This window comes from Oryctolagus cuniculus, chromosome 5 (assembly GCF_964237555.1).
Source record: "Oryctolagus cuniculus chromosome 5, mOryCun1.1, whole genome shotgun sequence".
NCBI classification, from domain to species: Eukaryota; Metazoa; Chordata; class Mammalia; order Lagomorpha; family Leporidae; genus Oryctolagus; species Oryctolagus cuniculus.
In genome coordinates, this window is record NC_091436.1 from 107,774,264 (window position 1) to 107,795,724 (window position 21,461).

Here is a 21,461-nt window from a genome sequence, read left to right on the forward strand (position 1 = left end):
TAGAATTAGAATATTTGTATTCATATGTGTATTTTTAAAAGATGCACATGTACACAGAAATTTTGAATAAATATGAACCAACATATTTATATATACATAGTTAATAAAAACACAGGTGTGTATATATGTTTAATATATATAATGTAAATATCTATTATCATGGATTCCAAATAGAAGAAGATATAAACTATGAAAAAATTTTTCATGTTCATAGATTGGAAAAATTAATCTCAACAAAATGTGCATAATGGAGCCAGCACTGTGGTGCAGTGGGTTAACACCCTGGCCTGAAGTATCGGCATCCCATATGGGCGCCAGTTCAAGACCCGGCTGCTCCACTTCTGATCCAACTTTCTGCTGTGGCCTGGGAAAGCAGTAGAAGATGATCCAAGTCCTTGGGCCCCTGCACCCTTGTGGGGAACCCAGAGGAAGCTCTCTCTGCCTCTCCTTCTCTCTCTCTCTCTCTGTGACTCAGACTCAGATAAAAAAATTTTTTAAAAAAGTCCATACTACCTAAAACAATTTACATTTCAGTGTTACCACAGTCATAATTCCAAAGATGTTCTACTCAGGTCTGGAAAAATTGACCCTAAAATTCATATAGAATAACAAGACACGCCAAATAGCTGAAGCAATGCTAAACAATAAAAATAAAGCTGGAGTCATCACAATACAACATTCCAGGACATATTACAGGGCAGTTGTAATCAAAATAGCCTGCTATTAAAACAAGAGTAGACATTTGGATCAATGGAACAGAGACTAAAGATAATACAATTAGTGGTACACTAAATAAGTGATTAAAGTCAATACCCTAGCAACATGAAGAGTTTGGGAGAAATACAATTATCTTTTATACCATCATGGTGTTACATGTGAAATTTTAAAAATTTTTGTCCAATTGACACAAAGCTTCCCTACTCTTTCTATACAACAAACCAGTAAACATTTTCTGTCACCTTCTCTTCCAATAAGTATACCTGATTCTATTGGCATGTACTTACTAAAATGTTTACACATCCATATTCTAATATGTCTCTGAAATATGAAAAGGAAGGCAAAACTTTATCTATACTTGGATCTGTGTGTAAGACTGGTGTCCTCACTCAATATATTAATATATTCCGAATGAGTAAAAGTAAAACAATACAAGGATGTTAGATTTCTGGTGGGTAGAAAATGATAACTGAGATAAATTAGGAGTTCTTTCAGAAAATTGGAATTAAAATCTGGTTTAAAATTGTTGCAAGAAATCTTGGTAAAATTTTTTGTATCTAGAATTCTAAAAAAGAAAAAAAATTGTATAGAACTGTTTTTCCTAGTGTATTCTTGCTATCAAATTCAATTTTTGGAAATTATTGCACATTTTAATTATTGTTTTTAACAAATGTAGTAAGTGAGTTTGGATAATTAAAATTGTTGCTTTCTTCATATTGATTTCATCATAAATTCTGATAAAAATTAAAACTAGCAGAAGTTAATATATGAGATAAAGTGGGGACAGTTGAAACTCAAGGGGTGTTCAAATGAATGCTGAGAGTTACTTCCTGTTAATGCTTACTTGATATTGCCTATGAAGTCTATGACTTTTTAAACTTGATATTTAACCATTGATTCTGCCAATAGCTGGCATTACGGTTAAGCGAAAAATGAGATTGTTTCTATTAAAAGGAACTTTTTTAAATCGTCAAATAGAGATTTTTTTAAAATTTATTTTTTAAGGAATACAAATTTCATAAGTACAATTTTAGGAATACAGTTATTCTTTCCACCATACCTGTGCTCCCACCCACACTCCCACCCCACCTTTTCCTCTCGTTCCCCTTCCCAGTCCCATTCTCCATTAATATTCTTTTTCAATTAACTTTGCACACAGAAGACCAACTCTATACTAAGTAAAGGTTTTAACAATTTACTCACACACACACACAAAACTGAAAACCAGTTTTACAGTTAACTGTCATAATACAACTCACTGAGGACAGAGGTCCTACATGGAAATTTAGTGCACAGTGACTCCTGTTGTTAATTTAATAATTCACGCACTTATGTATGGTGTCAGTGAACACCTGAGGCTCTTGACATGAGCTGGCTAGGCTATGGAAGACTTTGAATCCACAGACTCCATCTGTATTTAGAGAAGTTCATAAGCAAAGTGGAAGTCCTCTCCTCCCTTTAGAGAAAAGTACATCCTTCTTTGATGGCCACTTCTTTCTGCTGGAGATTCTTCATGCAGAACATTTTTTGCCACAGTGTCTTGGCTTTCCATGCCTGAAATGCTCTCACAGGCTTTTCAGCCAGACCAGGAAGCCTTACAGACTGATTCTGATGTCAGAGTGTTATTTAAAGAGATTGTCAGTCTGTGAGTCTGATGTGTGGACTGCTTCTCATGTTGGAACATTCTCTCCTTTTTAATTATATCTATTATTATTCCCAGACACTTGATCCTATCTATATGTTCACTTTAACACTTAATATGATCACTTTAACACATAAGACCGCATTTTTACCACCCAGCTTAATGGGATTTGGAGACCAATGACAAGTTTTTAAACCCTTAGAACTAAGTCCACAGGAATGTATGCAGAACAGATTCCCTGTGTGGTCCTTGGGAAAGAGCTTCCGATCTCTGGCTCCTGTGGGTATATCATTTGCCTGCTAACTACCTCCAACTTCGATCAGCTGTGCGGAATTACTTCCCTTTTGAATCAAAAAAAAAAAAAAGAGAGAGAGAGAGAGAGAGAGATTTACCACGCCTAACCTGGGAGTGTCACCTTTGGCACACCAAACAGAGCTCTCAGGCCACACCCTTCTCAAGCCCTAAGGCTCCATCAAAAACAGATAGTCCGCTTAATCTAGAGTCATAGTATAACAAGAAAAAGCACCACAGTGAAGAAACCAAATATCTCCAATATGCCAAATAACAAATGCAAAAACCGAGGTAATAAAAACAAGGAAGTCACCATGACGCCCTCAAATGAAAAAGACACCCCAATTCAAGATTATGAAGATGATGAGATAGAAGAAATGCAAGAAGCAGATCTCAAAAAATTAATAAGAACATTAAGAAGTTCTCAAAAACAAATTCTTGAACTACAGAAATCCTTAATGGACAAGATAGAAAATCTCTCTCATGAAAATGAAATATTAAGGAGGAATCAAATGAAATGAAACAACTAGTACAACAGGAAACTGTGATAGTGACTGAAGTGAAGAATTCAATAGATCAAATGAAAAACACAATAGAGAGCCTTACAAACAGAATGGGTGAAGCAGAAGAGAGAATATTGGACTTAGAAGACAGAGAACAGGAAAGGATACAGTCAGACCAAAGAAAAGAAGAGGAAATTAGAAATCTAAAACATATTGTCAGGAATCTTCAGGATACTATTAAAAAAAAACAACATTCGGGTTCTAGGAGTTCCTGAAGGCATGGAGAGGGAGAAAGGATTAGAAGGCCTTTTTAGTGAGATATTAGCAGAAAATTGCCCAGGTTTGGAGAAGGACAGAGAAATCCTAGTACAGGAAGCTCACAGAACCCCTAATTAACACAACCAAAAGAGATCCTCACCAAGACACATTGTAATTAAACTCTCCACAGTGAAACATAAAGAAAAGATCCTAAAATGTACAAGAGAGAAACGTCAGATAACTTTCAGAGGATCTCCAATCAGACTCACAGCTGACTTCTCATCAGAAACTCTACAAGCTAGGAGGGAATGGCAAGATATAGCCCAGGTACTAAGAGAGAAAAACTGCCAGCCCAGAATATTATATCCTGCAAAGCTATCATTTGTGAATGAAGGTGAAATAAAGACTTTTCATAGCAAACAGAAATTGAAAGGGATCATTAGTTTTTTACATAGTCTTTAAATTGAAGATTTACACTGGTACAGTTGTAAAAGAACGCATTTGCCAGATTAAGCTCAATTATATTTTCCTTTTTTTAAAGATTTTATTTATTTATTTGAGAGGTAGAGATACAGACAGTGAGAGGAAGAGACAGAGAGAGAGAGGTCTTCCTTTCCTTGGTTAACCCCCCACCAAATGGCCACAACAGCCAAAGCTGTGCTGATCTGGAGCCAGGAGCAAGGAGCTTTTCCTGGTCTCCCATGTGGGTGCAAGACCCAAGCAGTTGGGCCATCTTCTACTGTTTTCCCAGACAATAGCAGAGAGCTTGATTGGAAGAGGAGCACCTGGGACTAGAGCCGGCGCCCATATAGGATACTCCGAAGGCAGATTATTAACCTAGGGCACCACGGTGCCAGCCCTTCAATTATATTTTTCATGTTTGTAATAACTATTTACTCAAGTACATTCCTTTTAAAATTTTCTATGTAAGAAACATTTGCACTGAAAAAAATATTTTGAATGGGTACTTGTATTTTTTTCAAAGCAAAAAATATGTAGATCTATCAATAATTATTTAAAATAAGTCAAAAGTCTTAAATTTCATATATATGAATTTTATATAAATTTTTTTTTCTGTTGTTAAGATGCTGATTTCACATTGATTGTCCTACTTTTCTGCAGCTTTTTATGTAATTGTCAACCTGGGTATCATGGTTCCTTCTGTGAACTGACTGGAAACGAATGCAAAACCTCATCTTGTGCAGAAGCAGAAAACTGTGTCAGCACGAGTGGTGAGGACAGTTGCATCTGTGGCCCTGGTTACACAGGTAAACTCATAACTCTGCCGTCTGTGCTGACATGTCTGTGTATATAAATGCCAGCCTTATATTTTCACTCTAAACCCTGAAATCAGTTTTCACATATTAACAGGATAGGAAAGTAAAATACACAGTCTCTTGTAGAAGAAATTAACAGTAAACTATGCTATTTTAATCTACATTTTTAAAACTAATTGTATTTGAACATCAATTTACATTATAGTTTTTTTTAACTTTTATTTAATGAATATAAATTTCCAAAGTATGGCTTATGGATTACAATGGCTTCCCCCCCCATAAAGTCCCTCCCACCCGCAACCCACCCCTCTCCCACTCCCTCTCCCCTTCCATTAACATGAGGATTCATTTTCGATTCTCTTTATATACAGAAGATCAGTTTAGCATACATTAAGTAAAGATTTCAACAGTTTGCTCCCACACAGAAACATAAAGTGAAAAATAATAGATGATTTTTTAAATGATGATGAAATCAGGTCAGACCTATTGTCATGTTTAATCCCAGTGAGAGTCAAGTTGGGAATTGCTAATTTCTTCTTTTTTTTTTTTAACAGAAGATCAGTTTAGTATACATTAAGTAAAGATTTCAACAGTTTGCACCCCCATAGAAACACAAAGTGAAATATACTGTTTGAGTACTCATTATAGCATTAAGTCTCAATGTACAGCACATTAAGGACAGAGATCCTACATGAGGAGTAAGTGCACAGTGACTCCTGTTGTTGACTTTACAAATTGACACTCCTGTTTATGGCATCAGTAATCTCCCTATGAACCAGTCATGAGTTTCCAAGGCTATGGAAGCCTTTCGAGTTCACCGACTCTTATCTTGTTTAGACAAGGTCATAGTCAAAGTGGAAGTTCTCTTCTCCTCCCTTCAGAGAAAGGTACCTCCTTCTTTGAAGACCTGTTCTTTCCACTGGGATCTCATTCACAGAGATCGTTCATTTAGGGTGGTTTTTTTTTGTTGTTGTTTTTTTTTTTTTTTTTTTTTTTTTTTTTTTGCCAGAGTGTCTTGGCTTTCCATGCCTGAAATACTCTCATGGGCTTTTCCACCAGATTGGAATGCCTTTAGGGCTGATTCTGAGGCCAGAGTGCTATTTAGGACATCCGCCATTCTATGAGTCTGCTGAGTATCTCGCTTCCCATGTTGGATCACTCTCCCCTTTATTTATTCTATCTGTTAGTATTACCAGGTACTAGACTTGTTTATGTGCTCCCTTTGACTCCTATAACTTTCATTATGATCAATTGTGAACTGAAATTGATCACTTGGACTAGTGAGATGGCATTGGTACATGCCACCTTGATGGGATTAAATTGGAGTCCACTGGTACGTTTCTAACTCTACCATTTGGGGCAAGTCAGCTTGAGCATGTCCCAAATTGTACATCTCTTCCCTCTCTTATTCCCACTCTTATGTTTAACAGGGATCACATTTCAGTTAATTTTCAACACTTAAGAATAACTGTGTATTAATTACAGAATTAAACCAGTCATATTAAGGAGAACAGACAAAAAAAAAAAAACTACTAAGATGGATAATGTATTAAGTTGTTCATTAACAGTCGGGCTATGCTGATCAAGTCACCATTTCTCATAGTGTCCATTTCACCTCAACAGGTTTCCTTTTTGGTGTTCAGTCAGTTGTCACCAATCAGGGAGAACATATGGTATTTGTCCCTTTGGGACTGGCTTATTTCACTCAGCATGATGTGTTCCAGATTCCTCCATTTTTTTGCAAATGACTGGATTTCGTTGTTTCTTACTGTGGTATAGTATTCTAAAGAGTACATATCCCATAATTTCTTTATCCAGTCTACCGTTGATGGGCATTTAGGTTGGTTCCAGGTCTTGGCTATTGTGAATTGAGCTGCAATAAACATTAGGGTGCAGACCGCTTTTTTGTTTGCCAATTTAAATCCCTTTGGGTAAATTCCAAGGAGTGGGATGGCTGGGTCGAATGGTAGGGTTATATTTAGGTTTCTGAGGAATCTCCAGACTGACTTCCATAGTGACTTGTACAGTTTGCATTCCCACCAACAGTGGGTTAGTGTCCCTTTTTCCCCACATCCTCTGCAGCATCTATTGTTGGTATATTTCTGTATGTGAGCCATTCTAACCGGGGTGAGGTGGAACCTCATCTTGGTTTTGATTTGCATTTCCCTGATTGCTAGTGACCTTGAACATTTTTTCATGTTTCTGTTGGCCATTTGGATTTCCTCTTTTGAAAAATGTCTATTGAGGTCCTTGGCCCATCTCTTAAGTGGGTTGTTGGTTTTGATATTGTGGAGTTTCTTGATTTCTTTGTAGATTCTGGTTATTAACCCTTTATCTGTTGCATAGTTTGCAAATATTTTTTCCCATTCTGTCAGTTGTCTCTTCACTCTCCTGACTGTTTCTTTTGCAGTACAGAAACTTCTCAATTTGATGCAATCCCAATAGTTGATTTTGGCTTTGACTGCCTGTGCCTCCCAGGGCTTTCCCAGAAATTCTTTGCCTGTGCCAATATCTTGAAGGGTTTCTCCAATGTTCTCTAATAACTTGATGGTGTCAGGTCGTAGATTTAGGTCTTTAATCCATATTGAGTGGATTTTTGTGTAAGGTGTAAGGTAGGGGTTTTGCTTCATGCTTCTGCACATGGAAATCCAGTTTTCCCAGCACCATTTATTGAATAGACTGTCCTTACTCCAGGGCTTGGTTTTGGATCCTTGATCAAATATAAGTTGGCTGTAGATGTTTGGGTTGATTTCTGGTGTTTCTATTCTGCTCCATTGGTCTATCCATCTGTTTCTGTACCAGTACCATGCTGTTTTGATTAGAACTGCCCTGTAGTATGTCCTGAAATCTGGTATTGTGATGGCTCCGGCTTTGTTTTTGTTGTACAAGTTTGCTTTAGCTATTTGAGGTCTCCTGTGTCTCCACATGAATTTCAGCACCATTTTTTCCAGATCTGAGAAAAGGTCTTCGGTATCTTGAATAGTATTGTATTGAATGTATTAATTGCTTTTGGGAGAATGGACATTTTGATGATATTGATTCTTCCGATCCATGAGCATGGAAGATTTTTCCATTTCTTGGTATCCTCTTCTATTTCTTTCTTTAAGGTTTTGCAATTTTCATCTTAGAGATCTTTAACGTCGTTGGTTAAGTTTATTCCAAGGTATTTGATTGTTTTGTAGCTATTGTGAATGGGATTGATCTTAGAAGTTCTTCCCCAGCCATGGCATTGTTGATTTTTGTGCATTGATTTTATACCCTGCTACTTTGCCAAAATCTTCTATGAGTTCCAATAGTCTCTTAGTAGAGTTCTTTGGGTCCCCTAAATAAAGAATCATATCATCTGCAAAGAGGGATACTTTGAGTTCTTCCTTCCCAATTTGTATCCCTTTAATTTCTTTTTCTTTGACTAATAGCTCTGGCTAAAACTTCCAGAACTATATTGAATAGCAGTGGTGAGAGTGGGTATCCCTGTCTGGTACCAGATCTCAGTGGAAATGCTTCCAACTTTTCCCCATTCAGTTGGATGCTGGCTGTGGGTTTTTCATAGATCGCTTTGATTGTATTGAGGAATGTTCCTTCCAAACCCAGTTTGCTTAGAGTTTTCATCATGAACGGGTGTTGTATTTTATCAATTGCTTTCTCGGCATCTATTGAGATAATCATATGGTTTTCCTTCTGCAGTCTGGTAATGTGGTGTATCACATTGATTGTTTTGTGCACATTGAACCATCCCTGCATACCAGGGATAAATCCCACTTGGTCTGGGTGGATGATCTTTCTGATGTGTTGTTGCATTCTATTGGCGAGAATTTTATTGAGGATTTTTGCATCTATGTTCATCAGGGATATTGGTCTGTAATTCTCTTTCAATGCTGCATCTTTTTCCGGCTTAGGAATTAAGGTGATGCTGGCTTCATAGAAAGAATTTGGGAGGACTCCCTCTTTTTCGATTGCTCTGAATAGTTTGAGAAGAATTGGAGTCAGTTCTTCTTTAAATGTCTGGTAGAATTCAGCAGTGAATCCATCTGGTCCTGGGCTTTTCTTTGTTGGGAGGGCCTTTATTACTGTTTCAATTTCTTTCTCAGTTATGGGTCTGTTTAGGTATTCTATGTCTTCCTGGTTCAATTTAGGTAGGTTGCATGTGTCCAGGAATCTATCCATTTCTGATAGGTTTCCCTGTTTGCTGGCATACATGTCTTTGTAGTAATTTCTGATGATTCTTTTTATTTCTGTGGTGTCTGTTGTTATGTTTCCTTTTTCATCTCTGATTTTATTGATTTGGGTCTTTTCTCTTCTTTTTTTAGTTAGTTGGGCCAATGGGGTGTTAATTTTTTTTATTTTTTCAAAAAACCAGCTCCTCGTTTGGCTGATTTTTTATAATATTTTTCTTGATTCAATCCTGTTGATTTCTTCTCTGATTTTAATTATTTCTCTTCTCCTACTAGATTTGGGTCTGGTTTGCTGTAGATTTTCTAGATCCTTGAGGTGAATTGAAAGCTCATCTATTTGGTGCCTTTCCAATTTCTTGATGTAGGCACCTATTGATATAAACTTTCCTCTTAACACTGCTTTTGCTGTGTCCCATAAGTTTTGGTATGTTGTGCTGTTATCCTCATTTACTTCCAGAAAGTTTTTGATTTCTCTTTTGATTTCTTCTACGACCCATTGTTCATTCAGGAGCATGTTGTTCAATCTCCATGTGTTTGCGTATGCTCTAGGGATTCCTGAGTTGCTAATTTCCAACTTCATTCCTTTATGGTCTGAGAAGCTGCATGGTATGATTCTCATTCTTTTGAATTTGCTGAGACTTGCTTTATGGCCTAGTATGTGGTCAATCCTAGAGAGGGTTCCATGTACTGCTGAGAAGAATGTAAAATCTTTAGCTGTAGGATTGAAAGTTCTGTATATATCTGTTAGATCCATTTGGGCTATAGTGTCGTTTAAATCTACTGTATCCTTGTTGATCTTCTGTCCGGATTATCTGTCTATTTCTGAGAGTGGAGTATTGAAGTCCCCCAGTACTATTGTATTGGGGTCTAAGTCTCCCTTTAAGTCCGTTAACAAATCTTTTAGATAAACCGGTGCCCTGTAGTTAGGTGCATATACATTGATAATTGTTATATATTCTTGTTGTATTGATCCCTTAATCATTATATAGTGTCCTTCTTTGTCACTCTTAAGAGTTTTTGTGGTAAAGTTTATGTTGTCCGATATTAAGATGGCTACGCCCGCTCTTTTTTCATTTCTGTTGGCATGGTATATCTTTTTCCAGCCTTTCACTTTCAGTCTGTATGGATCTTTGTTGGAAAGATGCGTTTCTTGTAAGCAGCAAATAGATGGGTTTTGTTCCTTAACCCAATCAGCCAATCGGTGTCTTTTACCTGGACAGTTCAGGCCATTCACGTTCAATGTGACTAATGATAAGTGGTAACTTTGCCCTGCCATTTGCCAAAGATAAGTTCTAATATATGCTTTGAATTCCCTGTGATCTTTTGCTGTGAGGTTTCCTTCCTTTACCTTCTTTCATATTGATGACCGTGTTTCTGTGTTTCTGTGTGTAACACATCTTTAAGCATCTTTTGCAGGGCTGGACGAGTGGCAACAAATTCTTTCAATTTATGTTTGCTATGAAAAGTCTTTATTTCACCTTCATTCACAAATGATAGCTTTGCAGGATATAGTATTCTGGGCTGGCAGTTGTTCTCTCTTAGTACCTGAGCTGTATCTCACCATTCCCTCCTAGCTTGTAGGGTTTCTGATGAGAAGTCAGCTGTGAGTCTGATTGGAGATCCTCTGAGAGTAATTTGACGTTTCTCTCTTGCACATTTTAGGATCTTTTCTTTATGTTTCACTGTGGAGAGTTTAATTACAACGTGTCTTGGTGAGGATCTCTTTTGGTCGTGTTTATTAGGGGTTCTGTGAGCTTCCTGTACTAGGATTTCTCTGTCCTTCTCCAAACCTGGGCAATTTTCTGCTAATATCTCACTAAAAAGGCCTTCTAATCCTTTCTCCCTCTCCATGCCTTCAGGAACTCCTAGAACCCGAATGTTGTTTTTTTTTAATAGTATCCTGAAGATTCCTGACAATATGTTTTAGATTTCTAATTTCCTCTTCTTTTCTTTGGTCTGACTGTATCCTTTCCTGTTCTCTGTCTTCTAAGTCCAATATTCTCTCTTCTGCTTCACCCATTCTGTTTGTAAGGCTCTCTATTGTTTTTCATTTGATCTATTGAATTCTTCACTTCATTATGATTTCTCGTCACTATCACAGTTTCCTGTTGTACTAGTTGTTTTGTTTCATTTTGATTCCTCCTTAATATTTCATTTTCATGAGAGAGATTTTCTATCTTGTCCATTAAGGATTTCTGTAGTTCAAGAATTTGTTTTTGAGAACTTCTTAATGTTCTTATTAATTTTTTGAGATCTGCTTCTTGCATTTCTTCTATCTCATCATCTTCATAATCTTGAATTGGGGTGTCTTTTTCATTTGGGGGCTTCATGGTGACTTCCTTGTTTCTATTATCTCGGTTTTTGCGTTTGTTATTTGGCATATTGGAGATATTTGGTTTCTTCACTGTGGTGCTTTTTCTTGTTATAATATGACTCTAGATTAAATGGACTGTCTGTTTTTGATGGAGCCTTAGAGGCTTGAGATGGGTGTGGCCTGAGATCTCTGTTTGGTGTGCCAAAGGTGACACTCCCAGGTTAGGCATGGTAGATCTCTCTCTCTCTCTTTCTTTTTTTTTTTTTTGATTCATAAGGGAAGTAATTCCGCACAGCTGAATGAAGTTGGAGGTAGTTAGCAGGCAAATGATATACCCACAGGAGCCAGAGATCAGAAGCTCTTTCCCAAGGACCACACAGGGAATCTCTTCTGCCCTCAGAGTGGGCTCAAATTCTCCTTCAGTCTCCCACTGGGTGTCCAAAGTTATGGAATTGTAGCATCTCTGGAGAGTACTCACGTGAATTCTGTGAGTTCTCTCCCCCACCGTCTCTTTTTTCACAGCCTCAGTTCAGTAGCACCACAAATTTACTAGGTCCTAATCTCCTGTTAATTCGCCCCACCCAGAGTCAGGTTTTTCTGCTAGGCTCAGGGCCAGTGCAGACCTGAGGTTGCTCTGCTTATGACGTATGTCCAAGATGGCGCCTGCTCTTTGTCTTGCTCGCCCTTGAGAGGTGAGCGGAGAGAGAGAAGCCCGTGTCCATGCCAGTCACCTTTTTCTCTCTCTCTCTCTCTCTTCCAGTTAGCCTGGTGAACTTTCCCCCCCGGGGGTCGTTCCCTCTAGTCTCCTCTCTCCGCTTGCCTGCCGGTGTCTCGGGCTATTGAGGTTCGGCTCACCTCGCATTACAGTGCTGGTGTGTTGAGTCTGCCGCTGGTGTCCCGAACTGTGGGCTCCCACACTCTCCACGCAGGTCCACTGTGAATCACGCGTTCTGGAAGAGTTTCTTCTGCTGTTTCCTCCCATACTCTTCCTTGAACCTGCAGTATCTCCACTTTTATTAAACTGTCTCTCCCCGGACTATCAGTGTGCTCCCTTCCTATTCCGCCATCTTGCCTCTCTGGTTTCTCTTCAGATCATATAAATCTTTTGCCTTTTACATTATAGTTTTTAAAATTGAATTTATCTGAAGTAGATTCATATGGGTATTAAAAGTACCGACATGAATAATCTAATAGAGGTAACAGTTATATGTGTTACATAGACGCCATTTTTTTCATGTAAGTGCTTTTGTATATTTCATTAAACACATTTATATGCCCCAAAGCAAAAGCCCTTGGGAATTTAAATTTAAATCAGAAAACATGATGTAGAATTAACTATTCTAATTGATTTACATAATTCTATCCAAACATACAGGTAAAATCCATCCAGGAATTTATAAATAGTAGATTAAGCCTCTGGTGAAAAAAAATTAAAATCTATAATATTTTGGTATACCAGCATTAATTATAATGCTATACAAGCATTTATTAAAATCTCACAACTTGATTTATGTTCTATGTTTTACAATGCTGGTTTCATATGGGTTCCTAACTTGAGAGAATCCAGTCAAGTGAATGTCATATGAGATTATGTGCTGGTAGGAGCAAAAAGTGCTAAACAAATGTTAAACAAATGGAAATAAGGTTGGAAAACAACAGCCCTAAGTAACTAGAAGCATTTCCAGAGAATAAGTGAAAGAAGGCAAGACACTTTGTTCAAGTGACTTGAACAAAGAATCCAATGTTTTCCTGAGGAATCTTGATGGCTTTAGAGAAGGTTGCTTTGGCAACAGTTGTTACATGCACAAAAGCTCCCATTCAAATTAATTTTAAAAATACAATTAGCTATATATTTTAACAAAGAAACATTAGATTTAGGCTATCAAGCAGTGTACTTTGTAAGCATCAGATTCCTCATTATCTTCCAAATTATTGAGATTACTCTTTGAGACCATAGATTTCTAAAACAGTTCCTTTCAACATGTTATTGTAGCCATTGTTACTTCTGCTGACAGTGTTAAAATGTAAGATTACACACTGAGCTCAATATGACTGAGAAACACATAGAAAAACTATTTGATATAACTGATATTTTAAATGACTTTAATATTTGAGAGATTGGCATGCTATTTTTGTTTTTACAAGATATTTTCATTGTAAAATATGGTGAGTTCATTGTTTTAAAATGACATTGGTTAAGATACTACCAGTGGCAAATTTAATCTTTTTGTATATATTTACATAATGACCATGTGCCAGTAAAAAATTATTTACTCAAAAATATGCTTTAGTCTTTCTGTTTTTTTTTTTTTTATTATTTATTTGAAAGTCAGAATTACAAAGAGAGAGGGACAATGAGAGACAGAGAGATCATTGATCCACTAATTAACTCCCCTGATGGCTTTAATGGCCAGGGTTGAGCCTAGTGGAAGCCAGGAGCCTGGAGCTTCATCCTGGCCTCCCATGTTGGTGACGGGTCCCAAATACTTGGGCCATCTTTCTCTGCAGCATTTTCTAGGCAATTATTAAGGAGATGGATCAGGAATGGAGCAGCCTGGACATGAGTTCGCCCCTGTATGGAACATGTTGTCACATGACATGGCTTTACTCACTACACCACAATGCCAGCCCCTACATTTACATTTTCATGTAGAGCAAGAATTTTGTAGGTAAACCACTATTGTAGGCTTAGCAGGTAATAGTGTACCAGGATGAGTTCAGATTTTTTTTTTTTTTTGGTCTTTGATTCATGTTTATATTCTCACGGGATGCAGAATCGCTGCTATGCTTTTAGTCAATATGCTTATACTGAAGCCAGCAAAAGAGAAGAGTGCTTTCAATTATATTTGACCTCATCTATCAAGAAAAACTTGCAAACATACTGAAAAAAAGACGTCTGCTTATATCTCATTGACCAGAACTGTTTCACATGGCCATTTTTAGCTGTCCTAAAAAGTGAGAGATTAAAAATTTATCTCTTTGAATTTATAGTCAAGGAGAGCAAGAAAAGCTATAATTATGGAGAACATGTTACAGTTTGGGTTTACTCAGAGAACGATTTATGACTACATATTCAAAGAAAGGTCATTTCTTTCAAGAGAGTTACATGTATTTGTTTCTTCTACATGCTCTTTTAGCATCCTGATTGACCTTGTGTTTCATGCATGGGCATAGAAAGCTTCTTCCAATTTTCAGACTTTTGTGGAATTTATTTAGTCTTAGCCTTCTCTGGAAAAAGTTCTTCCTCAATATTCCTAAAACTCAATTTTAAAAAAAATTATATTTAAAGCTATTTATTTTTCTTATATTTTCTTTCTAGCAAGTCATGCCATTGTAAATATTTACTTAAGGTATCTTAAATTTTAAGACACGCAGATCTTAGATGTTTTGAATGTTTTTGAAGATCATCCTTTGAGTAGTGACAAAGCCAGAATATACATTTAAAGTAACTTCTGTTCTACTTTTATTTCTACCCTTATTTTCTTCTACAAAAAATTAATACTTGAGTGAAATGTTACTAGTGACATGGAAGACAGAAGGAAGAACATTAGGTATGGCTTTAGGGTATCTTTCTATAACCTTGCCAACATTTGTTATTTTGGGGGTTTTGATAATAGCCATTCTGACTAGAGTGAGATAATACCTCATTGTTGTTTTAACTTGCATTTCCCTGATGATTAGTGATCCTGAGCATTTTTTCCTGTGTCTTTCTGCCACTTTTATTTCCTCCTCTTAAAAAAATGTTTGTTCATATGCTCTGCCCATTTCTTGTTTGTTTTTTTCTTTTTCTTCTTAAAATAATTTTTATTAATATAAAGAAAAGTTTTCATATATTTCATAGGTACAGCTCTAAGAAAATAACCATACTTCCCTCACTCCTTTTTTCCCTCCTTAAAACCCCCTCTTGCCTTCCACTCTTTTTATCTTTAATTTTGGCAAATACATACTTTTTTTTTTTTTTTTTTTGACAGGCAGAGTTAGACAGTGAGAGAGAGAGAGACAGAGAGAAAGGCCTTCCTTTTCCATTGGTTCACCCCCAAATGGCCACCACGGCCGGTGCGCTGTGCATATCCGAAGCCTGGAGCCAGGTGCTTCTCCTGGTCTCCCATGCGGGTGCAAGGCCCAAGCGCTTGGGCCATCCTCCACTGCACTCCTGGGCCACAGCAGAGAGCTGGACTGGAAGAGTAGCTACCGGGACAGAATCTGGTGCCCCAACTGGGGCTAGAACCTGGGGTGCCGGCACCGCAGGTGGAGGATTAGCCTAGTGAGCCGGGGTGCTGGCCAAATACATACTTTTGATACACTCTATAATCACATGCTTAGTGCTCATTGCCTAAATGAATTTGTCTTGTTGTTTTTGAGTTTCTTGTGCTGCTTCTATAATCTGGCAATTAATCTTTCATCAAAGACCTAGATTGAATTTTTTTTTACATTTTGTCAGTTGTCTCTTCACTTTGTTAATTGTTTCCTTTGTTGTGCAGGGGTTTTTTAGCTTGATATAATCCCATGTGTCTATTTTTGTTTTTATTGCCTTAGATCTTTGTTTCTTACAAGAAAGACATATATCACATTTTCTCTTACATGTGGTAGTTAATATATAAAAATAAGTATAAAAATTATAGATATCATATTATTTCATATAACTATTTATTAAATTGTCCTCATTTTGTACCATGTATATGACAATATAGCCTTCTTTCCACACTTTGTGATCATTATCGTGAATACAATATTTGAGAATATCAATAGCACTCTTTTCAAGAAAAATATTTTATATGTGTGTATTTAATATGTATGCACACAATGAACATGATAAAATGTTAAAATTTGTTAAACCTTAAAACTAAAAATATTCAATCAAAAATAAATATAATATATAACCTGTTAAAATTTAGTAACAAATATATTATCAGCAAAGTTTAGCTTTGCCTGCACGTTTTGCTTTATTTAATCTAGTAAGTAAGGGCATACATTGTTCCAAAATATTTCATAATCGTTTTTCTCTAACATATTTTTGGAAACAGGATGCTTCAAAGAACACTTTAAATAATAAAAGTGTCTTATTAATTCTTCGCTCTATGCTTTATATTTGATTACCTTTTAATGCTCTGTGGTAATTAAAATAGCATGTTTCTATTCATCTTTTAATTTTTTTACCTACAAATTTTTAAGCAACATACAAATTACACATCTCTAAGGGGAAACTTCGTGTTTCACCAAATGTGTACATTGTGTGAATCCATTGAGTGTAAGTAGATTTATCTCTAAAAACCTTTAACATTTAGGATGAAAACATCAAAATCTTCTATAGTATTTTAAAATTATCCATAATCACCTTACTGTACAATAGAATCCCAGAACGGTTTATTATATAACTATAGACTAGAACCCATTAGTCAAGCTTGCTGAATCTCTCTCCCTCCACAGCCTCTGATAGCCATCTTGATACTTTTAATGTAAATGAGCTTTCCTACTTTTTTAGATTTCACATATGAGTGAGATCATGTGATATTTGTCTTTCTGAATTGGGTTTATTTCACTTACATAATTCTTAAGGAGACTTCTGATATCTCTAATTGGAGACACACAATAAATGAACATTTATAAAGATTATTTAAATTTATTTTATTAATCTAGTTATTAAATTAACAGTTATCACAAATAAAGGCCAAATTTACACATGTAGTAAGTAGACCAACTGAGTTTAAGCATATAGAATACACATGAGATATGTGATCAAAGACTGAAGTTTTTACTAAAAGGAAGAAATCAGTTCATCAGTGCATTCTTGGTTAGGTCAACGTTGAGCATTATTAAAATATATTTCATTATGAATTTCAATTGAAGCATTAATTATATTTTTCCAATATAAATATAATTAATAAATTATATTTCTTTCTCAAAATGTATAAATAATTCATTTAAACAAATCTTTTCTGAACCACACACAATTACATAGTATTAAAATGGAAAACTGATTTATGAATTTGTGTTAAAACTGTAATTAAAATTACATGTGTTGCCTATAGTTACATTTATATCAACACTTATATACCTAATGGAAATATAATATAAACATAAAATACCTAAGTCCTTACCAATGAAATAATAGCTGATAATAATATCAGGTAGAGAATATATATATATTCAAATAAACAATCAAAATAATGAATTGTAATTATCTTTTCATCTAAGGACTGCCTGTTTTTTTCCAGATATGTTCCATACATACATACATACATAAGACTGTAAATCGTTAAATATTTTATATGCTTGAATCAAATAAGTCACCTATCTTTTAAAAACATTATTTAATGGAGGTAAATACCAAAACTATTTAAGAAATTTTAAAAATCTACTTTGATTCTATGCTCCATAATGTTTAGTATGGTCAATTGATCCATTGTGTTTCTTTCTAGTTCTTGTAAAGAGATAACTTATTGTTATGTTTCTGTTGCCAAAAACACCCACCTCTCCTAACTAACCATTACTGTTGCTCATATCCTATAACAAATGCTACTTACTTTAGGATGTAGAATCTTTAAATTCTCATGATTTTCTTTTCCTTTCATTTATTTTCTTCAGTGTACTGATCATAGTTTTGTGAAATCCTCATTTAATTATCAGCTGATAAGGAGACAACCCATTTCCATTTTGGCACTGTTTCATCTCTATTGTCCATTAAAACTTAGTCTAATCTACCATAGTTTGTCAACTTATTTCCTGTTTTAAATATAAAATATTAAAACAGAATGGGTTCATATTTTAATGTGTAATATTAAACAGAACATAAAGTGATTATATGGGAAATAACAGATATAAGAGCTATATAATTTCACCTTATAAATAATAAAAAATTATGGATTGTGAATATATAATAATTTAACTACTAAGGCTTACTTTATATTTTGTTTCATTGATAAATCTAAGTGTATGGTCATTAAAGTTAAGCATTCTGGAAAACCTGTGGAATTTGAATATATCTACCTTAATACCAGTGCTAATCACTTTTCTTTATCGAGAACAGCAGTATTACTGGCATGACATTTTCTGTTTCCTACTAATGTGGTCAGAAAAAGAAAAAAAAAATGAAACAGACAACAAAATTGTACTCAACCAATTTTCCTTATGTGACAAGATTCAAAACTCTTTTTGACAACTCAGATGTGCAAATATGTTGTTTGTCTAATAATGAGCTCAATATAATATGAGCCCAGTTTCATCTGCTAGAAGGAAATGTCAATCTACTATGTCAAAAAGAGTTTTTCAAGATCTAATTCAGTTACTTCAGGTTTAGAATCCAATATCTTGTTGATTTCAGAGGACCATCACCCTGTTTCTATATTTACTCTGTATACAATACAGGAATACTTCATCTTTAGTGTTTGGGTGCCTTAAAAAGGAATAGGCCCCTGATTTCCCTTTGTCTCTTCCATTGTCTTTGCTTAGCAGGGCTGAGAAGTCTCTTTCTCATCTCAAATCAAGCATCTTATTATAAAATTACTTCCATTTTATAATATATTAATCTATTTATCTTTCATTAAAGACTGATTCTTTAAATTTTTTAAACATATTTATTTATGTACTTATTTGAGAGAAGGGGTGGGAGGGTTCAGGTAGAGAGAGAGGGAAATATTTTGCATCTACTGGCAGAATCCCTAATGACCATAGCAGCTATGTCAAGGACAGGCTAAAAGAAAGAGCAGAGAAATTCATTTTGATTTCTCACATGTGTGCCAGGCTCTCGAGTGTTTGGTCCTTCTGAGGGACATGAGTAGAAACCTGGAGTCAAAGCAGGGTTGCCACTTCTAAAACTAGCACTCAGATACAGGATGCCAGTGTCACAAGTGGTACCTTAACCTGCTGCACACAATGCCATTTCCAAAGATGGAAAATTGTGCTTTGAAGAATGGTGTTCATATCATTGAATTACAAAAATCCACTTATAGCTTTAATTCAGTTCTTTTCTATAGGCTGTTTTTAACTCTTCTTAAAGAAATATCTATTTGATGCATTTATATCAGTTTTAATAGCAAAAGGAACAGCTATGAAAAAGCAATATAATTCAGAGTTTACTATTGAACATACACTCTTACTATATATTCATAACCCAGATGTTAATTCCAATGGTGAATAACCAGATTTTATTGAATTACACCCACTAGTGGCTACAGAATATAATTGCACTTTCTATTTGTTCATTCCACAAAGGAATATGTGCCTATTATATCTCAAACACTGTACAAAGCCCTGAGGAAACATGGAGATGAACACAATAGAGAAAGTTTCAACTCTTAACTGTCGTTCTCCTGCGAAGAGGGGGAGCGACATAATGGTGCCGTGACTCGGATAGGAAACCTAGGAGGGAAGAAGCGGGAATAAGCGGGAAAATATCGGAGAGAGACTAGGGAAGAAGTGGGAAGAAGCGGGAAAATACCAGAGAGAGAGACTAGCAAAGAGCCTAGGGAAAAGCCTGACGGAAAAAGTACCAGAAGAAATCTAGGGTTGAAAACAAAAGTGAAAGCTAGAAGAAACTTAGACTCGGATACGGACTGTGGGGAGAAGCCGGGAGAAATGAGGGAGAAATATTGTTGGAAGAAAGTTAGAAAATATACCGGGTAGAAAAAAAAAAATGTTAGGGAAAATGAAGCCGCAGGGGTAGGCTGAAGCGGAGACGTAAGCTAGGTTGGAATTCGCCAGGTTAGCCTGGGGTTAGACTGAAAACCGAGAAGCGGAAACGTGAGCTAGGCTGTGATTCGCGGAAGCCACGGAGCACAGAGAAAGCGCACGGGGCACAAGCAGAAAGAGCGCATGGGGCACGAGTAGATAGGGAATGCGGGGCTGGCGCGGAGGCTATGGTGCAGGCGCGAAGGGTGCAGAGACCGCAGAGCGCGCGCGAAGCCGGGAAGCCGCGCAGATGAGAGAAGCGCGGGCTGAAGCCGCGCAGAGCAGGGAAGCCGCTGTGGGGAGAGGTGCCAAGAAGCTGCCTCGGGGCGGGCGCCGGGAAGCCACGGGGATAAGAGAAATAGAAGTTTAGAAGTAAAATGAGAGAAATAGGAATACTGGCAGATAGAAGTAAAACAGGAGAGATAGGAATGCCCGGAGATAGAGAAATAGAGAAAAATAAGGCCTCCCCACAACATGGCAATGAGAGGGCTTGGATTCAGTCTGCCTGATTAGTAAGGCGATAAGCACCTGCAGGCAGAATATCCGCTGCAGGTCACCGAAGATAGGCACGAATCAACATCAATAAGTCTCCCCACAATACGGCAATGAGAGAGCTGGGATTCGGTCTGCCTGAATAAGGTGATAAGCACTTGCAGGCAGCTCGAGCAGAGCATGAACTGCAGGGCACCGAACACAGGCACGCATCAGCGCCTAAAAACCTCCTCTCAACATGGCGAAGAGAGGACCCGGATTCGATTTGCCTGATTGGTAGGGCTTGTAAGCACCTGTGGGCAACTCCAGCAAGCAGAGAAGAGTGTGTGCCGCGGGGCACTGAAGACAGGCACATATCAATGCCAAAGAATAAAAAGAAAGGTGGAATTGTGGGGAGCAACTCGGACTAGACTAAGTTACTGGAATTAAGACTTATTCTATGCATCTGCTCTCCCACAATATGGCGCTGGGAGAGGAGTAAACAGCTTCTATGCAGCTGCCTCCAGTTCGACCAATAAACTGCAGGAGCTGCTCCTGATTGGAGGAGAGCTGTGTGCTCGGTGTGTGGGTAGCAGAGTTGGGATTGGTGGAAGAGGACTATAAAGGAGGAGAGAGACAACATGCACCAGGAACATCTAAAGGGAACATCTGGATAACATCTGAGCAGCCCCCGAGAGAGTCGGGTGGCGGTGTGCCGCTCCCCCGTGGAAGTGGCGAAAGTGGCAGGGGGAGCCGCCCTTCCACGGAGGTGGAAGGATCGGCAGCCAACCCGGTAAGAACCAGCAGCAAACCCGGGGAGGGCCGAGCAGACAAAAGAACAGCGCAGGGTCCTGTGTTGTTCCTCCGCGAATGGGGGAGCGACATTAACCATATGTATCCCTGGGGAAAAATAGCCAACAAAATCCAAATAAATACATCAGATAACCTGAGATAATTATAAAGAAATGGAAAATATGTAACTGAAAATATATTCATTGATAAGATTATTTAAGGAAAAAATAGTAGCATATTAATATACAGAGGCTAAAACACGATGTTGATTTTTGTCATAAAGAGTATTACTTTGAATTTTGAGTAACACAGCAAGTCTATTACAAACTATTGAGGACTTGGGCTTGTGCTGCTGGT

The 21,461-nt window shown here is 37.0% G+C and overlaps 1 protein-coding gene across 1 annotated transcript in view; it reads left to right on the plus strand.

Moving 5' to 3' along the window:
• EYS (eyes shut homolog) overlaps positions 1-21,461 on the plus strand; it is a 1,404,981-nt gene that overhangs the window by 166,815 nt on the left and 1,216,705 nt on the right. The window contains exon 8 of the mRNA XM_070074646.1: positions 4,534-4,679. Coding sequence (XP_069930747.1) covers positions 4,534-4,679 — 146 coding nt within the window. The remainder of the gene's footprint in view (positions 1-4,533; positions 4,680-21,461) is intronic.